Source organism: Lampris incognitus, chromosome 19 (genome assembly GCF_029633865.1).
Source record: "Lampris incognitus isolate fLamInc1 chromosome 19, fLamInc1.hap2, whole genome shotgun sequence".
In the NCBI taxonomy this organism is placed as follows: domain Eukaryota; kingdom Metazoa; phylum Chordata; class Actinopteri; order Lampriformes; family Lampridae; genus Lampris; species Lampris incognitus.
In genome coordinates this window covers 25,260,960-25,284,417 of record NC_079229.1, presented here as the reverse complement: position 1 = coordinate 25,284,417, position 23,458 = coordinate 25,260,960, and the positions used below count along the sequence as shown (strand labels likewise).

Genomic DNA, 23,458 nt, shown 5'->3' with positions numbered 1-23,458 from the left:
AATCATAATTATTATTATATATAATTATTATATTATATCTTATATTATATTTATTATATATTAAGCACTTTGGGTGTCTAGAAAAGTGCTATATAAATGTAATTATTATTATTATTACTATATTGGACTGTTTAATTTCTACTGTCTGCAGGCTCATCATTTATTGTTAAAACTGCTTATAAAGCCACTCTATGCACCATTTTCATGATGAACCTTGTCAATATGCCAAATAATTAAAATCTCAGATTCAACCATGTCAGTCCTGCTCCCTATAAAAGTGATTATCATGCCCCTCTGACCAGCATGCCATCATGTATTATCGTGTATCTGCATCCATTACCCAGTGGCACTATTGTGATATTTAATTATGACACAAGAACACAATTAGGACCAGCATCATCAAAAGCAAGATTTCGCTTTTAAGTAACTACATACATTTGTAGAGTGTAGGTCCGATTTGTTGTGTAGATGTGGATCAGTAATTCCAAATAAAGACTAATTCTGCACATAGTTAGTATAGTAGTCTGTCAGATGTTTGCTTTAACCATTTTCATAATATATTGACACTCTTTTTTTATGGCCTGCCTCATTGGGAGACATCGCTCCTTCAATCGGCCCTCTGATTTTCAGATTGTTGATGCAAAGTCAGGGAACCATCAGATTTTGTGCTGTCGTTGACTTTTTTTTTTGTGGTCTGTGAAAGTTACAGTGGTCTCTGTGCACTAACAGATACACATCCAGTACTAGTAATTGGGTTCTTGTACTCTCAAAGAGGCGGGTAGCTCATACTATATCAAACAAATGGCAACCTTGTCAGGGACTTATTCGTCTTAACTGCTCCAGTTTTAGATGCTTGCCTGCCTCTGTATATTTGTCTGTGATGAGATGAGACCTTTGCTTGAACTGCTAAAGCCCAATTATGTTGGCTCTCTTCTTTGCTTGGTGTGCATGACCGTTCTTTACATTGGGGTCATGACTGATTGTAAAGTGTGGCAGCTGAATAAGCTCATTGTTGGCCTACATCATCCATCTTGTCCTTTGTCAATCGTTTTGCGTTTGCACCTAGATTGCAAATGCAATGTCAAACGTGCAAAGTGATTTGGGGTGGCACAGTGGTTAGTGCTGTCGCCTCACAGCAAGAAGGTCCTGGGTTCGAATCCCGGAGTTGTCCAACCTTGGGGGTCATCCCAGGTTATCCTCTGTATGGAGTTTGCATGGTCTTCCCATGTCTGCGGTGGGTTTTCTCCGGGTGCTCCGGTTTCCCCCACCATCAAAAAGACATGCATGTTATGGTTAATACTCCTGTCTGTGCCCCTGACTGAGGCAATGGAAAGATGAACTGGAGTTGGCGCTGCACGGTGGCTGCCCACTGCTCCTAGCTACACAGCTAGGATGGGTTAAATGCAGAGCGTAATTTCCCTACACGGATCAATAAAGTATCTCAAAATCAAAAATTTTAAAAAAAGATCCAGGATGTAGCGGGTGTTACCCCATAAACTCTTGCTAAGCATTGTCGCCCTTTTCCTAACAAACATACCAGCCACATTACTCATGTTACACTGTGTCAACATGTTTCATGGCTCTTGCAAGGTAATGAGACGAGATTTCTCGACGGACATCATGTTGTTTTCCTTATCTTATAATCAGAGCAATTGAGGATCATATTTTTACACAGAAACAAACATAACGTGACATATCCATACCAGTCATATCAGATTAAAGTATATGCTTCGTGGGAGGGAAATGAAATACATTAGCCAGAAGAAATACTTTCTCAAAGCTGTAAACCTCTCCATTTGAGTCTTTGAGTAATTTGTTTGTCCTATTTCTCCTCCATAGGAGCTCTCTCCTGAAGATGTTTCCAAAATCGGGGAAATCAATTGTCTTCGGCAACTTTCCTGATCCTACTGACACGTGGGAAATCATTGAGACGATTGGAAAGGGGACCTATGGGAAAGTCTACAAGGTGCTCAACAAACTAGATGGAAGCAAAGCAGCTGTGAAGATACTGGACCCCATCCATGTATGTTATGGTTTATATTCGAAATGTCTGTTGCATGTGCACTTCAATCTCATTTTGATGCCACAATACACCTGTTACCGGAATTTGCATTATATAATTTCTGTAATCTTTGACTGTTACTTCAGTGTCTAGGAACATTAGCTACACCTGTCATGGGATTACAAATGCGAATCAAGAGTTTCATGTTGGTGGGCATCCGGGTAGCGTAGCGGTCTATTCCGTTGCCTACCAACACAGGGATCGCCGGTTCAAATCCCCGTGTTACCTCCGGTTTAGTCGGGCATCCCTCCAGACACAATTGGCCATGTTGGCGGGTGGGAAGCCGGATGTGGGCATGTGTCCTATTTGCTGCACTAGCGCCTCCTCTGGTCAGTCAGGGCACCTGCTAGGGGGAGGAGGAACTGGAGGGAATAGCGTGATCCTCCCATGTGCTATGTCCCCCTGGTGAAACTCCTCACTGTCAGGTGAAAAGAAGCGGCTGGCGACTCCACATGTATCGGAGGAGGCATGTGGTAGTCTGCAGCCCTCCCCAGATCGGCAGAGGGGGTGGAGCAGCAACCGGGATGGCTGGGAAGAGTGAGGTAATTGGAGGGGTACAATTGGGAGAAAAAGGGGGGGAAAGTCCAAAAAAAAAAAAAACACACGTAGGACGAGCGTATGCAACATTTCTCTGTGTTACATACTGCTGTTGCATTCGTTTTCCGCCATCGTGTTAAACAGGAGACAGCAAGAAGTGCATGACCTTTGATAGTTCACCGCAAGGAAAGTTGATGGTACCATTATGCAGCGGTGTAATTTGTGGCATTATTGTGTGTGTTTTGCTACGCTGCATCAGTTCCCTGTGTTTTTAAAGGTCGGGGGACTATGTACAGGCTCCAGTGAATGTCCTTGCTCTGTGCCATGCAGGTCTTACAGTCAGAGCATGTTAATGTGACAGGGCTGTGGTGGGTTTATGCCCTTGGGTCGCAGCACCGGGAGAACAAATCACAGTCCTGTAGCCCTAAACCTGTCATGGCCAGAGCATCTGTATCACAGGGTTCAGACAGCAACACAGATAAGAAGACCCGGCCACCTATTTTGCTCTTCATTTTATGCACTCTACGGAAATTCATGATGAGCTTTTGCCCCAATCTTTCTCTATCTTTTTTCAGCCTGCCACAAATTCTATATCTCAGCCTTTGATACCTTAAAAATCTTATTCGCTTTATTTTACGAATTTTTAAAAACTTTTATTGATGTGAGATCGGCAGCACAGTGGCGCAATGGTTAGCGCAGTCACCTCACAGCAAGAAGGTCCTGGGTTCGAACCCCGGGGTTGTCCAACCTTGGGGATCATCCCAGGTCATCCTCTGTGTGGAGTTTACATGTTCTCTCTGTGTCTGCATGGGTTTGCTCCAGGTGCTTTGGTTTCCTCCCACAGTCCAAAGACATGCAGGCCAGGTGAATCGGCCGTACTAAATTGTCCCTAGGAGTGAATGTGTCGGCCCTGTGATGGCCTGGCGGCCTGTCCAGGGGGTCTCCCTGCCTGCCGCCCAATGACTGCTGGGACAGGGTTCAGCATTCCCATGACCCTGAGAGCAGGATAAGTGGTTTGGATAATGGATGGATGGATGATGTGAGATCAAGAGTGTTATGGGAGAGCTGGCCAACAAAGTTATATCATGTCAACTATGAACATTGCTAAATAACCATTCTGTCATTTCTGTTCCTCAATTTTACTTTCTTTAAGATATACAGTAAGCGCAAGGACATAAAATGCCCCCATGCAGCAAACTTGTTCTTTGTATTCTCACTTCCTTACCTGCTAAGTGCACACTCTCTCTTTGAATGCAACACACCAGTCTCTGGAAATTGTCACACAAATATGAATTGCCTAATTTTAGTTTGCAGCAATTTTGTCAACAAGCAATCAGGTAAATTCTAACTATGCATTTTTTATAGATTTGTCCAACCGTTAATCTGAAAGAGTTAAAATAACAAAAATGCATTGGCAAGAACAAAAGAAGCATTGAATTGTTTTTCTAGTTCTGAAAAAAATGGACTCCCATGTAACATATTCACAAAAATATGACAGAAGTCCACCATATTACACAGACGTAATCGTACAATGAGCACTGGAAAAACAAGACATTTTGATTGTTTATAATGATATGCAATGGTGCAACATTATATTGCATTTCCACAATGTATATCAGCTCTGACAGGTTTGCAGCAACAGACACGAGTCCATAAGCTATTTACTCTTTTTACACCTCATGTGCCTGCATTATTACAATTCTCAGCTGGCTCAAACATTGCTCAGACTGGCTCAGACCCTACCCCATAGTAACAATTAGTGAGGACGGCCAAATTGGAGCTAGTTGGTCAACAAATTTGACATGCATCCAAGCATTAACAGAGACTTAGTAGAGTTAATGCATTGCAGGTTTAGCGACCAATATTCAGAGTACTGAGTGAAATAACCCCAATAAAAGAGGAACTGTTTGTGCATCATGTGCATTGGTTCTTCAGGAAAAGGGTTTGTCCCAACTAATCTTCCTATTCTCTTGGACGGTGATCTTTTTGTTGTTGCTTAGTTTGGATATATATGTGTTCTTAGTTTGGATATACGTGTTTCGTTTGGATATAGTTTGGATATATGTGCTTAGTTTGGATATATGTGTTAGTTTGGATATAGATGTTCTTAGTTTGGATACGTTCTAGTTTGGATATATGTGGTCTTGTAGTTCTTGGATAGGTGTTCTTGTCTTTGTATTGCGCTGCTGTAGGCTGGGGGAAACGATATTTTGTTTCATATCATGCACACAAGTACATGAAGGGATATGACAAAGTGTTCCTGATGGCTGATTCTTATTTAACAATGAGCAATCTACTACTACTTTCAGCTGCTCCCGTTAGGGGTTGCCACAGCGGATCATCCGTTTCCATCTCTTCCTGTCCTCTGCATCTTCCTGTCACACCAGCCACCTGCATGTCCTCCCTCACCACATCCATAAACCTCCTCTTTGGCCTTCCTCTTTTCCTCTCCCCTGGCAACTCCATATTCAGCCTCCTTCTCCCAATATACCCAGTATCTCTCCTCCACACATGTCCCAAGCCATCTCAATCTTGCCTCTCTTGCTTTGCCTCCAAACAGTCCAACCCGAGCTGTCCCTCTAATATACTCGTTCCTAATCCTGTCCTTCTTCGTCACTCCCAAGGAAAATCTTAGCATCTTCAACTCTGCCACCTCCAGCTCAACTTAACAATGAGCAAGTAAACACACAAATCTGCAGTGAACAATTACCTTTTACTAATGTGACGTATTGTTGTTTGATCCTATTTGGATGACTTGTTTGCTAAGGATTTGGGGATTGAGTCAGTCATTGAGAAAAAAAGGTAAACATTTGAGCACGAGGGGTAAAGTTAAAACCTTTTGAACACATTGGGGGCAATTAACGGTATTGCTAGCCGTGTATAAAGTGAAAACCGAAATGCAAACCATCAATTCGGCTAATGAAGACAATGACTGACTGATCAACCCCCAAACAATACATGCGTTTTGATAAAATCGAAAGATTTTATTGGTAACAACTTTTTTTCTTTTTCTGTAACAAATAATTGACATATTTTTAGTGACTTCGTAATAAGAAAAGTGAGACCCCTCTGGGCTCTGCCAGACTCTAGGATGTCTGGAAGTTTGCACAGTACTGAAAATTAGTCATTAATTTCATGTAACGTAAAGGTAGAGTAGCTGAGGCCACTCTTGTTCTTTTTTCAAGCTAGAACAAATGGCTCATTTAGCAGCTCCAATGAAAAGCCATTTCGCTCTATGAAATCCTCCCCTCGTGTTGATAAAAGTCTCATTAGTTGTTAAAGTTTGTTACTTTTTCTCATCATCTAAAAATGATATAGCGCCACACCACTGTCTGTGACTAGACATTTTAATCACCATTTGGTTGTTCAAGTGTGTGTACAACTCCATTGAAAACTCTTAGCACACTAGGTTGGATGTAATTCTTAATATATATGACTGTTTTTTTTTATTTGTTGTATTGCTGTGGACCAGCCTGTTCTGCCTACAAATCATTTTTATAGCTGTTACCTTGGTATCTTACAATGCCAGGCAGCTCCTTAGAGCACAAAACTAATCTCAGCCGAATGCAAATGCAAAGTTAATCGCATATGCAAAATGTTTTATGTTGCAAAACACATTTCATTGAAAAACTGGTTGGTGCCACCAACACAAGAGCTAAATATCGTTTCATAAATTGATACAGATATTTGCATGCACACACAGTCATGGATAACTCTCAACTGTGGCAAATTTTCTCCCTTAATCTCTAGCGTCCATTTTGGTTTGTCCTTGTTTTGCAGGATATCGATGAGGAGATTGAAGCAGAATACAACATCCTCAAAGCCCTCTCTGACCACGCCAATGTTGTCAAATTCTACGGGATGTACTACAAGAGAGACATGAAATGCGGGGACCAGTTGTGGCTAGTCCTGGAGGTAGGACCATGAGACCCATTTGAAGTGTATCTTTATGTAAGCATCAGCAAGCCTACATCCAAATGTGAAAGCCCTGACATCTTACCGTGCAGCTGCAGTGAGGCTGACATGCAGGACGCCGTTCCGTCTCAGATTCACCCTCATTCACGGTTTTATTTCTATGGGAGGACGATGAGAAGCAATATGAGTTTGAAGCCCTCTACTATACAATGTTCAGCATGGCAACTTTACAATACACACAGTTACACACAGACACACCTTGCACAGAATAGCTAACCAGGTCTATACATTGACCGGAATAAAGAGGGGGATTACGTGACTGTTTAAGCCAGCACACGCAGTCAAGAAGTTTATAGGTCAGCTGAGAGATTTGGTAACAGGCCATTTACCATAATGGAGGACGCGTGGGTGGGGTTTCGGGTGGCATCTCTGGTATTGTCGGCGTCTACCCGTCTCTCACTGAGAGAAGCAGAGCAGGCGTCCGGGTGGCGTGGCGGTCTACTCCACTGCCTACCAAACACAGGGATTGGCAGTTCGAATCCCCGTATTACTTCTGGCTTGTTCGGGCGACCCGACAGACACAATTGGCTGCGTCTGCGGGTGGGAAGCCGGATGTAGGTGTGTGTGTCCTGGTCGCAGCACCAGCGCCTCCTCTGGTCGGTCGGTCGGGGGGCGTGATCCTCCCGCGCGCCACGTCCCCCCAGCGAAACTACGGAGCCCGGGAGCGCAGGGGATTAAGTTTCACTTGAGGATGGGGGGGCACATTTAGCAGGGGGTCCTCCCCCTGGAAATTTTGAGCATCACACATTTAATTTCCTGCATTCTGGTGAATTTGTATGCACCAATTTGCTCTTTTTCTACATCAATTTATTGTGGAAATGTCTTATTTATGTAAAAGAAAAACAACTTTCAGATAGGCTAGCCTATAGTGACTATAGTTTGCAGATGTACCTATTATGTTATCTCATGTGCCCGAAATTATCAGTTCAAGTTCATTTACGCTAACATAAACGTCTAGGGGCTACTGTTAGCAAGCGCTACTAGCTAGCTAGTTCGTGAGGGGGTCTGAACTGATAACCCCAAACACAAGTTATAAACTAGATAAGGCTATAATTCATCCGAAAATACGTAAGAAAATCTAACTCAGAAACCCCAAAGGTAAGAAAGGGTGGTGTACTGGGCTAGACAAGCAAGCTGGCTAGCTACGTTACTTACACTTGCTTACACCATCATTCATGCTCCGGTCTCCTGGTTGTCAGGAGCAACTGCAAGACAGCAACGAGGTCGGCAATCCCAGTGGCAAGGTTAAAATGGTATGGTCCAAGCATAGGGGTGTATGAAATCATTGGAAAACAAGTACGAATGACATTTTAGGTAGTTCGACTGTCTGTGTTGTTATTTTACCTTTTTTGGCGAGGGGGTTAACATTATCATTCATGATGTATTTTTTTTGGGGGGGGGGGCAAATTCACCTCTTCTAAATATTGAGGGGGACATGTCCCCCCTGACCCTCCCATAAATTACGCCATAGCCGGGAGGTGACATGCGTCCGTACGATATACTTAAAGCGTGCGTAGGATTTAGTAAAGCGCGCTTTATAGATATTTTTGGCCATGCCACCTCCCGGGCTCCGTACTAAACTCCACACTGTCAGGTGAAAAGAAGCGGCTGGCGACTGAACATGTATCGGGGAGGAGGCACGTGGTGGTCTGCAGCCCTCCCGGATCAGCAATTTTCTCCCCAATTGTACAATTGGGGAGAAAAAGGGAAACAAAGAAAAGGGGAAAAAAGCAAGGAAGACAATTCCTTTTTTTTTTTACCTTCCCTGTGAATTAGTTTACAAATCAGATGTCATGGCAGAGTTAAGCTTAAAGGTTTCTTGCTGTTTTGACAATGAGCACAATTGCCTGTAACACGAGCCCAGCCATTATCATGTGGCCCATTGAAGAGAAAACCTCTGGTTTTCAAACTATGCACAAAGAGAAAAGTGGCACAGCTGCTGTAGGCGGTACGTGTTTTAAATTGATTTTGAATTTTTCATCATTGGTATAATTGGTATAACTGGCGGCACGGTGGCGCAGTGGTTAGTGCGGTCGCCTCACAGCAAGAAGGTCCTGGGTTCCAGCCCCAGGGTAGTCCAACCTTGGGGGTCGTCCCAGGTCGTCCTCTGTGTGGAGTTTGCATGTTCTCCCCGTGTCTACGTGGGTTTCCTCCGGGTGCTCCGGTTTCCTCCCACAGCCCAAAGACATGTAGGTCAGGTGTATCGGCCGTTCTAAAGTGTCCCTAGGTGTGTGTGTGTGTGTGTGTGTGTGTGTGTGTGTGTGTGTGTGTGTGTGTGGGCCCTGTGATAGACTGGCGGCCTGTCCAGGCTGTCTCCCTGCCTGCAGCCCGATGACTGCTGGGATAGGCTCCAGCATCCCCGCGACCCTGAGAGCAGGATAAGCAGTTTGGATAATGAATGAATGGTATAATTGTGATTTTAGTCTTTCTTCAATTAGATTTTCCAGTTGTCTTTGCAGTCAAATTTTCTGGACTTTGAACAACAGATAAAAATGCACATCAGCCAAATTTTACTTCGAGAACTTGAATACATTTTCAGTTTTCAACCAATCTGGGTAAACAGGAGTGAGGTGATCTGGAAGAACTGTGATATTTTACAGAAAATATCAAAGGGGACCTCGATGCTCCTGCTTTTCTTACCTCTAAAAAAAAGGAAAAAAAAGGAAACAAGATGTAAGGCCCCCAGGTTTCCTGGCTCTTCCATCTTTCATATTTCATTTCCTGCTGTGGCCCTTTGGAAATGTCAGGCTCAAGACATTTGTGTAATAGAGGTCAAGCAGCAAAGCGGCAAATGCTTGTGAGGTCTGACGCGGCAGCAAGTGTGTGTGGCACTGTGCCGCATGGCTCCGTGACCTTGCGACGTGTGTTCCTGTTGTGATAGAGAGAAGTACAAATCTATCCATCACTGATAACTATGGTCAGTTGCCATGTGGAACTTTGATTGAAGAAACAAACACAAACAACAAACAAACACACACACACACACACACACACACACACACACACACACACACACACACACACACACACAGGTGTTGTACAGCATGTGCCTGGTCCAAATGTTGCGTGTTTAATGACTTTGCTGTAGGGCACAACCAAGTGGACAAAAACACAGACATTTTATGTGTATATATATATAAGTTGTAGCACCTGACTGGTTTTGCAGATGAATTCATATGCATGCCTGTACGTACACAAGTATCGATTGTGAGAGTTGTGTAACTGTTTAGGCATTTGCACACCTCCTATTGATCCATTTCATTTGTTTTTCTAAGTTTGCATTGCATTTCTATACACACATTCTGCTCTCAGGAAACAAGGCTTTTGTGTCAACCCGCACATTAAAATCTATGATCATCTCTTCCTCTGTGCCCTTTATTACACTGTCCCAGCCTATTTCCACTACTAGGAGAGCTACTTTAGCAGCGTTTGGATGGAGCACCCATATTTCTGTAATCCAAGCTTAGCAGGCACAGCAGCAACAGCATGGGTGTTATGCTAGCCCAGTATATAGTTTTCACCTCTGCAGCTTGTGTTTCTATCTCCTGTCATCACTGTCCATCTCAGTGACCTTCAGATGGGTCCTAAAATTACTTGGCCTGAAAGTCCAATTGGATCCAAGATGCTGAATAACCAGGCCATTGAACATGGGGATAATACACAGGCCTCTTCCTGCATTAATTTTGTACTGTGGCAATTGTCAGGTTTGCACTGTACTGCACTGACTGATTTTCAGTCCCGTGTTATTGTTGCGAGTTACAAATGCAAATCTGCAGTTTTGGGGAGTTCAGCCAGTATCGCTGTTTTGTTTACTCCCAGTTTCCACAGAGTTTTGCATATCTAAACACAAACTTTGCCATGCAAAAATCTCAGAACCAGCAGTCCAGATCTGGGGAGGGGGGCTAATCCTGGAGCTGAAATCACTGCCTGCCAACTGAGTATCTCTCTGGTCTGTCAGTGTGCGTGTGTGTTTATGTGTGTGCACATACATAGCTGCATGAGTTTGTGTGTGTGCATAGAGCTCACATGCACAGAGTGTAGCAGCAAAGAGCCAGAGAGCAGAAAGGCTGGGCACTCAGCATGGTTACACTCCCTTTCTAAACTGTAATTTTCCATCTTTTAGCTGTGGTGTACGGATCCTTTCTTTCTATCAAATACAGCACAGAGACCACTCATTATGAGCAGAATCCACTCCAACTGCACCCTTTGCTTTGCCTCCATTGTGTGCTCATTCATGATAGCGGATGTGGGAGAGATGAGGGACCTTTCAAGAATGACTCCCCAATCTTGCTACACCAGTGCCAAGAGAAGTCACGTCTGAATTTTCAATTACTAAAAAACAAAACAAACAAACTTCAAAGCTAGTAATCAGAGGCAATTTTATTCTCCAATTAGGAGTAATGGAAATCCTGATTTGGACTTGCTTTTAATTTTGTAAACCCTTGTGACTCCTTGGGTAATCTATTCCAAGCAAGGCCAATTTCGAATCTCCTTTGAAAAACTAAAATTTGCATTTTATCATCCATTAGTTAAAATCAGGGGTGTACTGGTAAAGAAACTCAGCCCTGGACTTATCTGCTGGGACAGGCCCACAGCCAGTTACAGTTGGGGGGGGGGGAGTAATGTAATTACAGGACATAGCCCACTAGATTTAGCACCCTAGTCCTTGATGGTAATGATATAGTCTTTTATTGTTGGCAGGTGATTCTGAACGTATTCAAAGAATTTTGCAATGGAAAGTAGCACATGTCTATTCCAGGACGTATTTCTGTAAACCCAGACTTGTACTGTGACACACAATCAGCATGGCTGCATGGCTTAAATAGTAACAAATGGACAATCAGTGGGGTCATTTGTAACCACAAGTTACAGCAGTTTTAACTTGAACATATAAACTTATTATTTAACGTCTACTTTACCGCTTCAGTCTGTTCCTCTTAAATACCGTTGCTGGCCACTAGAGGATGCTGATGTTCAGACACAATGCCGACCCCCCCCCCCCCCCTCCACGGCGCGCGCGCGCAACTGCCGCTCTGGGCTATGCGTTGCTAAAGCCTGAGAGGGACATTTAGTAGGACGCGCTCGCAACTGATAACGTTACGGAGGCGAGGACATGCCAAAGCTAGCTCGTAACTGGCGTATGGACACACGGAGGACAGCAAATGACTTTACAGAGGTGAGGACATACAACAGCTGGCTCGCAACTGATGTGTGGACACACGGAGGACAACAGATAACGTTACAGGGGTGAGGACATACCGTAGCTAGCTCGCAGCTGATATATGGACACATGGAGGACAACAAATGACGTTACAGAGGTGAGGGCATGCCAAAGCTAGCTAGCTTTAAAATTAGCCTAGTTTTACTTATGACCCGTTTAGGATATGACTAATCCCTGGAACATAATCCCTGTTGGCTGGTTCCCCGCCTTTCCCATCGAACACTGCCTTGCTCCACCCACAGGTGCGCCGTGGGTCTGGACGGTTTCACGCTTGTTTACATTTGGAGGTCTCTGCAGCTAATGCCTGCTTCCTGTTTACTCTCTTTCTTTTTTTTCCTCGCCCCTTCTTTACTTTTTGACATTTTCTTGTCCATGTTGTTCGTTGGCCATCCCACTGCTGCGTGCTACTGCATTAAACACGCATTAACTAACTTGGTTGTGATTGGCCAGTGAGCCCAGCCCCGGAACACGCACGCAGGACTCACCCCGAATGACAGGCACTGCCATGGGTTTTTTTGGAGGTCCGCCGGCCCACTGAGGTTTGGCCTGGTATGCCCGATGGCTAGTAGTTACACCGCTGGTTAAAACCAAGAACTGCGTTTTAGGGATAAACTGAAATTGCACTCCCCCGTGGTCCATGTATATACGTGGTTCTGGATTTAATTCTCATATGCTGCTCAGCTCTCAACCAAACCAAAGTAAAAGAAAGACGTAAAGGAAAAATCGCAAGTGTAAGCGGTTATTTTTTTGACCGGTGCGGGATTCGATATGGGGTGTACTGCACCACAAGGCGACATCACTAACCGGTCGGCTAAAGGGTCAGATCCGTTAACTAGGGACTAACGTGTCTTATCAGTAGTTTACACAAGTATTAATTATGCTAAAAAAACAGTTGGTTCATGCTATCAAAGATATTGTTTTGATTAGTAGTTTGTAATGAATCCAAAGACTTACCAGTTTTACCAATTGCTTTTTTTCACTGCGCATTCCCATTAAAAGCATTTATCGTACAGAACATTTAAACAGACAATGGGGAAATATATTAATGCGTTACCGTTGTATTTGCGTCATAATAATCGATTTAAGAACAAGTGTAACAGGCCCACGGTAGCTAATCATTAAGTTAGCGCAATAAAAGCCGGTGGAGAAGATGGCGGCGCGGACTCGCGTTTGCGGCAGCCTCACCCAGTGCCGATTATGCAGCGCCTTTGTCCGCGTCTACATTTGTGTCATCGTGTTGAGTTTCTATTTTGATCGTCGATTTCGTTTGGCTCGGAGAGCTGGCGCTGGATCGGCTGAGAGAGCTCTGCTACGGGACAGGCTATGCTCACTTTTAGCCCACGGCCCGAGGCGGCCTGGCGTCGACTATGCAGTGTTTTTGTCTGCGTTTGTGGCGTCGTGTGGAGTGCGGGGGAGGTGTGTCGATTCGAGGGTGTCTGGCTGGAGGGCTGGCGTTTGGAGAGCAGGCTGGGGGAGCCTGGTCTGCTGCATCCGATAGGCACAGGGAACCATCGAGGGCGGTGTGATGGGGCGCGGAGGTGGGGCAGGCTAGGCTAACCGCTAGCCCACGCAGACCGACAGCTCCGACAGTCATCCTGGCTGGCGTTCGTTCCCAGTTTTTGGACTGTGTTGTTGGCTGTTTTTGGATATGTGCTTTTGTGACGCACTGCTGTGGGTTGGGGGAAACGGAATTTCGTTTCTTCTGTGTACCTACGTAGTGCATAATATAAAATGACAAATAAATTGTTCCTGATTCCTGGAGCAATCAATTTCTTTCATCCTCTTGTCTTTATACCCACATACTTGTTGTTAGATTCCTTCTAAATCGCAAATATAAACCACTGCCTGAAATTAACCTCTTTGTCTCCAACCGGACCTGCCCTCATTCTTCAAACTGCTAGTCTTAATGCTACGTTCAGACCAAAGGCGGCGCGATATTTTTGGGCGGCGCGAATGCATGCAAAGTCTATGGGAGGAGGCGAATGGGCGGAATAATTCGCGGCGAAATTACGGGCGGCGGGAATTGGGCGAATCGAGCGACGGACGCGCCTTTGCGGGAGTTCAAAAATGTCCAACTCGGGCCAATCACCTTCAAGTAGAGTTAGAACCCGCCTTCATGCTGGGAAAAAATACACGCCCCCTACCCAGAATTCCGGTGAAATTCGCCAAACTGGGCACGTCTCCGGTTTATGCTATGAACCCAAACCGAACGCTGACGCCGGTTTCGGCGGCGCAAATTGATGATAAAGCAGAGCCACCGCAACTGATCTCTGTCGCTCATCCATGATGATCACAAGTAAACTCAAACTGCTCGTGTATGGTATTTGTTGTGTGCGGTCTAGCAAACTTGCTAGCAGCGTTGGTGTAACTAGCCTGCTTGTTGTGACGTCAACACAGCGAATTCGCGTTCTGTTCGAACACACCTGGCGGAGCTGGCGGCCAAACTCTGGCGAACAAAGCGGCACCAACTCTCGCCGCCTTTGGTCTGAACGTAGCATTAATTGACAATGAGGTCTGAGATGGTACCGTTTGTAAGGACTTTTAAATGAACAGCACCAGAAAGTAAACACCTTAGCCATTATGCCCGTGTAAATGATAAGGTCGCGGTAACAAAAGAGCTGTTTATGCCTGGAGAGGATCCAGCTGGCTTCACAAACACGCGAACACGCAAATACACACAAACACACACATTTTCAATCATCATGTACAGTGTGCTGAGGGATTATTATTTGCATTTAGGGTTGCATCATGAATTAATGTTTGGCTGATATGTCAGCGTGTTATGTGTTTAGATGACAAACACTGTGCAGACTGAGTGGGGTGGGGCTTCCTCGTTTGTTTCATCTCCTTTCATTTCATCCACGCCCCCCCCCCCCGTCTTTGATTGATTCCCTTCATTTACATGACAAAACAAGCACCTGACCTCATTTGTATTGGGTGATATTCTTTGAAAACTGGTAAGTCTATAAATTCTCACTTGATATGCGAGATACTGGTTCATCTTACCTGTATGATACCATATGATTGATTTGATTCCTTTTGAATAAGGCCCCATAATTGAGGACATATTTTGTGTTTCATCTCTTCAATTTTGATATTGTTAGTAGTGTTAAATAGCTAGCTAAGACATAAATTAAAAGATAAGACATAAATTAAGACATAAAAAGGAATTTTAAGCTAGCCTGTGTCGCCGTTATCATTTTCTACAGTGATCACATTAAGTACAACCGCTACAGGCCTACTCGATATGTAAATTAAACTGAATTAGGTGCTGTAAACTACGTATATAACACTCGTTTTCTATCACAAATGCTAGTATCTTTCAACGTTGTTGTAAAATGTAATGTTATGTTGTGTTGCTGTAAAGCCCAGGATGTTGTGTTGCTGTAAAGCCCACTGAGACAGATTTGTAATTTGTGATATTGGGCTATACAAATAAAATTGACTTGACATAAATGAAGGAGAAGAAATATCTGGTGGTGGCACATCATTCAAATCATTGTTAGTTCTTCAAACACCCTGTCCCATTACATTGATGCCTTGTGCACAGCTGACAGTAATAATTTACAGTATCTATAGTGTGTTGAAGGAAAGGAAATTTGACAAGTGTGAGCTTCAGGATAAAGGTCAATATTTGACATTTTCTTGCAATATCCTTAGAGAACTGTGCAATATGATTTCTAACCCTTGTTGATAGGATAAGTCTTCGCTCTTGAGAAATCTTGCCTTTAGCCATTTTCCACCTGGCTTACTATATTGTACTATAGCAATACATCCTCACCCCTCTCCACATGAAGGTAGTGATGGTAATTATATGGATATTTAGTTGGTGCGATGGTATCTGATGGCATTCGATATTTTGCTCATTCTAGTGGTATCATTGTTGGATTTAAAGAGAACCAATTTTTCACCGATTTATCTCTGTCTATCTGTGAAAGGGATAGCACATGAAAAACAGCTGCAGTGAAACTGAATTTTTTTCCAGCAGCCAAGGGACATATTGTGACATCAGTTGGCAGCCGGAAAAACTACATACAGCCTAGCAGGGCTTGATACTCAAATCTATTCTAAACATGCTGTTAAAAAAAAAGGAGAAAAAATCTCGTTTTCTCGACTAAGCGATGTTTCCTATGGTGGAAATGACGTCCCATAACACTAGCGCAAAGGAATTTATGGACGACAATACAGAGGCTTATGTGCAATGCATCCTGGTACATGTAGGCACTGGGAAAGACTATGAGCAGGACGACACAGATTTCTTTCTCTGTCAGTATAGTACACAGTGAAGACTTTACTGCTTCAATCAGTTACATTACTCACTCATCAGTACTGATTGCACATACAACAAAACCATCGATGAAATTTCCCTTTAATATTTAAGTAGAGAACACTAAGGTGTGTTGTTACACAGCACGTAAAATCAACTTCATAACTATTCAAACAAAGCAAGTCGGTAATTTCCTGTATCATATCCACCCGATGAGGTTTCACAACTCCAGCAGTAATAAATGTTGATGTTCGGCATCTCTTTCTGGAAGCAAACACTGTGTCTAAGGGCGCACGCACTAATGTGCAGCACCTAATGCTAAGGCAATGGAACGCTCATTAATATGAATTTGTCTGCCTGCCCCGTGTAATTTAATGATGACAGGTGATCCCAGCAGTGATGTGGACTGACGTCAGGCTCAGCTTATTCTCCAGCACTGGCCTGTATGCAGAGCCTCTGATATGCTCTGCTTCACTGCAGTTTGCCTGCAAGTCTGATAGCAGTGAGAGAAGAGGCCCCAGCGCAGTGATTAAGATCCCCTTTTGGCAGCTGAGATTCATACCGTCTATCCTGCAACAGCCCTCTGGCTTTTTGATAGATAGGTATATTGATAGGCAAGTCGAAAAAGCAGCCATGAGGTACAAAGTATTGAAAACTTATGAGATGAAATTGCCTTGTCAAAGTCAAAAAATAGCCATGTTTTTCAACACCAGGCATTTCATATTCCCTCTATTAGAGCATACTTTCAAGTGATTGTACTTATCAGTCAGTACAAACCTGAAAAATGCATATTTTGTAAACTTGACTCCCTCTATAACTGAGTTTGGAAAAGACTTCCCACGCCTAGCAATATAGCAAGTTGAAATACTATGTTTGATCCATAATCAAGGCACCTCGTTTTCTCCTTTTGCACTCTATCAAAAGTTTTAATTGCCAGCTGCAAATGGAAATAAAAGTAAGTCATAGCTTCCCATGGTTAGCCCAATTACAGCGATGTCACCAACATGTTCAGTTAGCTCAAGCAGTATGGCAGTCTAGCCCTGTGGGTAGAATTATAATAAGATAACAATTTGGGTCCCCGTTTCTGTAAAAATGGGCACATGATCAAGAACATCAATGAACGAATGATGCTACTGTCATCCGCTATCAGTATACTTCATGTTTGTACTGCAGCAGTGCTAGAAGCCTCCTCACACTGTCACGGCCCATGTTGAGCTGTCATGTACATTAGTCTGTCATTCTGAATATGTAATGAAAGGCATCACAGTTTTGTTTAATTGCGTGGTGTGTAAGATATTCATTAGCAAACTCCTCTCTCTGAAACCACGGGGGAGCAATTCTTACCCTCAACCACAAACTGCTGAATATTTGTTGCCTAATTAAGCTTTCAATTTACAAGCACAGGAAATGAGTCGGGTTTATAAGAGAACAAGTGTTTTATGCATAAGTCGATAAAATGGAAACTTAATTTCTGATAGCTTGAAATGCTTTTTTATGCATACAGTCCTGTGTGAAGGTGTGCGTTTAAATGAAAAATATCTGCAGCACAAGGAGCAAGTGCATAGACAGACACATTTGCCTGATGGATGTCTTGTTGTGTGTTCTCCTTTCTTTCATGATATGAACAGGTGTGTATTTATGAGTGCTGAACACAGACACAGCTTGTAGATTATTTCTTGCTAGGAAAACATCTCTTTAATGGCCCTTTTCTGCTACCTCGAACAGTGAGAAAAGAAAGGTCCAAATTAAGGGGTGTTATTGTTGCCAAGGCAACACAAAGGGTAATTTTCTGTCATTTTCAGAAAGCAATTGCTATTGATGGTGGAGTCCATATCTAGACACAGTATACCGCAGGAATCACCTAATATATATGTATATAACAAGCCAAATTTTTGTTGCAGCATTTTGAAGCAAGCTAATCCACTATGTAACATCGACATTATCCATGTGATCGTCATGGATGGAAATGCTTCCATCTATGTATATTTCTGCCATATTCTGCTGATTTTAATCCTGGAATGTATCCAATGCAAAATCTTGTCCTATAAAAAGGGTGTAATGTCTTTAATCAACCTTGGCAGATGTTGTCTCAGAACGTGGGAGGAAGTGCTTGATTCAAGGGGCCACTATTATTACAGCCTCAAAGTGTACCCTGCTTAGTCATCACGGCGTAGATTAAACCCTGCTTAGAAAATGTACATTTTCTCCACGGGCACGATTTCCACCTCCCACTAAGCTGCCTCCAAAAGATAAGCTGCTCAAAATTGACAAAAATACTTGCCATGTGCCTTCTCTCGCTGCAAAGTCTGATCAAAAAAGGTACATCCACCACCGCTCAGAATAAAATTATACACACCTTCCTTCATTGCTCCACATTACTTCAACTGAGATGGCGCTGACTCATGCTGAGGTTTTCCAGGTTGAAGCCATTGTCTAATTTTCTTTGTGGCCTTTTTTTCTTGCAGCTTTGTAATGGTGGCTCAGTGACAGATCTTGCCAAAGGCATGCTGAAGAGAGGTGACAGAATGGATGAGTCCATTATTGCCTACATCATACACGAGGCTCTCATGGTAAGCCTGGGTGGTTGAATTTTTGAATGGACCTGAATAGATAGCCACTCACATGTGGGAAACAATGACGTGCTGCTTCAAATGTATATTTAAACCAGTATGTTGTTGCCCTGGAATAAATTGCTGTAATGAAAGCAACTACAGTAAAGTCAATTGAGGATTATTTTGAAGGAATCCGGTGTCTGAACTGCCCCAAACTGTCTTGTAGGGGCTCCAACACCTGCATGTCAACAAGACCATCCACCGTGATGTGAAAGGCAATAACATTCTGCTGACCACACAAGGGGGCATTAAACTTGTGGACTTTGGTAAGCTGCACATTGGTTTGCATGTGTCTGTATGAGGGCGGTAGTGAAATTTACCAAAGACATTATTTCTTTATTTGTACTATCCCTTTTGTGATTTTGCAGGCCTGCATCCATCTGTGTGCAAGTGTCTATGGAAAGCATGTTTCTGCACTGCTGAGTGCATTTAGTCGATAGGTCAAATCAATTACCTTCACTTGCTTTCCAGATAAAATTGGCCACCATTCTCTTTCTTTTTGCTGGGTGGAATAGACTTGTATGGCCTGGAGAGGCGGGGGACCACTGCCCATTTCCAACACACAATAATTCCTCCATTCTGCCACAGAGAACCAAGGACATTGTAATTATTTTCCCCATGATTTGCCCCATTATTTGCTTTTGGGTTTTCTTAACCAAATGAGGCCCTCGGTGCAGTACAGCTCTAACTGGTTAGAAAGCGCGTGATATGTGAAATGATTCTTGCTGGTTTCCGGGATGACTCACTTGATTTGTACTGGGGCTGAAAAACCAGCTGCCTCTTTTCATTACCAATAAAATCCCCCTCTCAACATGCGTGTGGGTCATTTTTAGACAGCCAAGTGTGTACTCCTCTTAAGAGCCTTAACTGGCGCATGAGTCCACAAAGCACACAGCTCTCTTTTTTTATGGGAGAGCTCATTTCCAAGGCTGATCACAGTTAGGACCATAAAGCAGACTGCCTCACTCCAATCTTGTCCTTTTCAACAGCGACAGGGTTTCCAACATTAGCATACTATACAGAAGCTTTTGTTGTCTAAAAGGCTCTATGTTAGCTATAATTGAAGCATCTTTATTAAGATGTGCTGTGTTTGCTTTTAGTTCCACGAGCTACCATTATTGGCATTTACATCTGAGCCGATGTAAATAGTCTTTTACAAGTTTTATTCGAAAGCATTACACATCTGTTTGGTAAAGATAAACTTGATGTTCACTGCTCAATATCACAAAATTATAAGCAAATGTCTTTGATTAGCTGATCATTTTGGGAGAATTCAGTCTTACAGTCATTTTGAGTTTTGCAAAAGCAGTCAGGTCTCCCATTTTGCAAAAATGGTGGATATTTTATTTGGACATAAGACTTAGTTCACTTATTACTTTTGGAAGTCAGGATCTTGGCATTTATTCGAGATATAACAGGAAAGCGTAGTAAAAGAAAGAGTGAGAGATATCTTCACAGGGAGGGTCAGAATTCACACACAGGTATATGGCAAAAACACACTGAAGTATTTCACAAAGAAATTAGTCATTCATGGTTAGAAAACTGAAAGCACACAGATGTCAAACAGCTGTCTATATGCCTAAACATAAAGAAATAATTGAATCTATTTTTGATCATCTGTATGTTTGAAATGCCAACTATGTACATAATGATAGACAGAATAGCCTGGCTGGGGTGCTTATTCTAAATGAAACAATAGCTCCATTTAAGCTGTTAACAGGACTTGTGCAGAAAAAAACTTCCTTTCATCATACATTTTACATGCAATTACATATAGTCAGAATGAAAAACAATGTTAAAAATGTTAAACAGCCCTTCCGCAGCACTTTTAAAACACTTGTATGAGTTTTCCCTTTTTGCAGTGCTATGCAAAATACTTCTGCTCTTCTCAGTAGTATTATGACTGGTAAATATCAACAGGGGTTACTGAATAGTAATGATTGAAGTTAAGTATATGACTCATAACCCTCCACCTCCCCAGGTTTCATAAGAGCCCGGCCAGCTTAACTGTTGTAGTGGCTGAATCACTCAAGAAACCTGGCCCGTACCTGCTGTACTCCGCAAGCTATGCAGCAGCTGAAGCTAACCAAATCGATTTGAAAATTATCTGCTACCTTTCTATTTCAATTTGTTTGACTTACTTGCTTTGATTTGTAATTTATTCACGTCACTTGTGTGAATAAATCACATCACTTTCATCCTGACCACTAGAATTACACAAAACATTTTCAAACCCAAGGTCAGGATTTCTGTTGGAGTCAAAATATTGTGCATTAGAGGACACAACAGTGGTCATAATTATTTCTCGTTTCATTGATTTTCTTCTATTACAAAAACTTCGCTCACATCAGTTGAGTGCCATCCGTCTGTCTGTTGCAACTCATCAGATGGGGGGGCAAGTGATGAAAACTCCAAATGAGAGCAATGAGAGTTAAGTTTACATGTCCGAACAGCCTGTAAGTAACGTGACTAATAATGAAATATTCCACACTTTAATAGAAAAATGCTAACACTGGTTAATACCTTATTTATGCTATGATATAAAAATGGTGCTAGTATCTTAACAAGGCTAGTATTTTAATATTGGTGTGCATGTAAATGTAGCCATCAATTGACGGCTATCAGTCAACCCCAACCTGCACAAGGAATACATTTTGGATTTTGAAATAGGTTTTGTAATACAACTTGACATATGCTGTAGATAGGAGGCGCAGACCACTCGGATGAAAAGAGAAGGGCAGGAAATGATTCATCCAGCACGTCAAAGTTAAGCCAACATCGGGGCCTCCAGGTAGCGTAGCGGTCTATTCCATTGCCTACCAACATGGGGATCACCAGTTTGAATCACCGTGTTTCCTCCGGCTTGGTCGGGCATCCCTACAGACACGATTGGCTGTGTCTATGGATGGGAAGCCAGACGTGGGTATGTGTTCTGGTCGCTGCACTAGCGCCTCCTCTGGTTGGTTGGGGCGCCTCTTCGGGGGGGGGGGGCTGGGGGGAATAGTGTGATCCTCCCACATGCTACGTCCCCCTGGTGAAACTCCTCACTGTCAGGTGAAAAGAAGTGGTTGGTGACTCCACATACAGTGCATCCGGAAAGTATTCACACCCCTTCACTTTCCCCACATTTTGTTATGTTACAGCCTTATTCCAAAATGGATTAAATTCCTTTTTTTTCTCATCAATCTACATACAATACCTCATAATGACGAAGTGAAAAAGGTTTTGTAGAAGTTTTTGCAAATTTATTAAAAATAAAAAACTGAAATATTGCATGTACATAAGTATTCACACCCTTTACTCAGTACTTGGTTGAGGCACCCTTGCCAGCGATTACAGCCTCAAGTCTTCTTGGGTATGAAGCTACAAGCTTGGCACACCTATATTTGGGGTATTTCTCCCATTCTTCTCTGCAGATCCTCTCGAGCTCTGTAAGGTTAGATGGGGAGCGTCGCTGCACAGCTATTTTCAGGTCTTTCCAGAGATGTTCAATGGGGTTCAAGTCTGGGCTCTGGCTGGGCCACTGAAGGACATTCACAGACTTGTCCCGAAGCCACTCCTTTGTTGTCTTGGCTGTGTGCTTAGGGTCGTTGTCGTGTTGAAAGGTAAACCTTCGCCCCAGTCTGAGGTCCTGAGCGCTCTGGAGCAGGTTTTCATCAAGGATCTCTCTGTACTTTGCTCCATTCATCTTTCCCTCGATCCTGACTAGTGTCCCAGTTCCTGCCGCTGAAAAACATCCCCACAGCATGATGCTGCCACCACCATGCTTCACTGTAGGGATGGTATTAGCAAGGTGATGAGAGGTGCCTGGTTTCCTCCAGACGTGATGTTTGGCATTCAGGCCAAAGAGTTCAATCTTGGTTTCATCAGACCAGAGAATCTTGTTTGTCATGGTCTGAGAGTCCTTTAGGTGCTTTCTGGCAAACTCCAAGCGGGCTGTCATGTGCCTTTTACTGAGCAGAGGCTTCCGTCTGGCCACTCTACCATAAAGGCCTGATTGGTGGAGTGCTGCAGAGATGGTTGTCCTTCTGGAAGGTTCTCCCATCTCCACAGAGGAACGCTGGAGCTCTGTCAGAGTGACCATCGGGTTCTTGGTCACCTCCCTGACCAAGGCCCTTCTCCCCCGATTGTTCAGTTTGGCTGGGTGGCCAGCTCTAGGAAGAGTCCTGGTGGATCCAAACTTTTTCCATTTACGAATGATTGAGACCACTGTGCTCTTCGGGACCTTCAAAGCTGTAGAACATTTTTTGTACCCTTCTCCAGATCTGTGCCTCGATACAATCCTGTCTCGGAGGTCCACAGACAATTCCTTTGACTTCATGGCTTGGTTTCTGCTCTGACATGCACTGTCAACAGTGGGACCTTATATAGACAGGTGTGTGCCTTTCCAAATCATGTCCAATCCATTGAATTTACTAGAGGTGGACTCCAATCAAGATGTAGAAACATCTCAAGGATGATCAGTGGAAACAGGATGAACCTGAGCTCAATTTTGAGTGTCATAGCAAAGGGTGTGAATACTTATGTACATGCAATATTTCAGTTTTTTATTTTTAATAAATTTGCAAAAAATTCTACAAAACCTTTTTCCCTTTGTCATTATGGGGTTTTGTGTGTAGATTGATGAGAAAAAAAAGGAATTTAATCCATTTTGGTATAAGGCTGTAACATAACAAATTGTGGGGAAAGTGAAGGGGTGTGAATACTTTCCGGATGCACTGTATATCAGAGAAGGTATGTGGTAGTCCACAGCCCTCCCCGGGTCAGCAGAGGGGGTGGAACAT

At 43.2% G+C, this 23,458-nt stretch overlaps 1 protein-coding gene across 1 annotated transcript in view; it reads left to right on the top strand.

Annotated features, from left to right (window-relative positions):
• The first annotated feature begins 1,855 nt into the window (after nucleotides 1-1,855).
• The window catches only part of myo3a (myosin IIIA), an 80,036-nt gene continuing 58,433 nt past the window's right edge, over nucleotides 1,856-23,458 (top strand). The window contains exons 1-4 of the mRNA XM_056299507.1: nucleotides 1,856-2,023; nucleotides 6,380-6,514; nucleotides 18,528-18,632; nucleotides 18,841-18,940. Of these exons, the coding sequence (XP_056155482.1) occupies nucleotides 1,856-2,023; nucleotides 6,380-6,514; nucleotides 18,528-18,632; nucleotides 18,841-18,940 (508 nt within the window). The remainder of the gene's footprint in view (nucleotides 2,024-6,379; nucleotides 6,515-18,527; nucleotides 18,633-18,840; nucleotides 18,941-23,458) is intronic.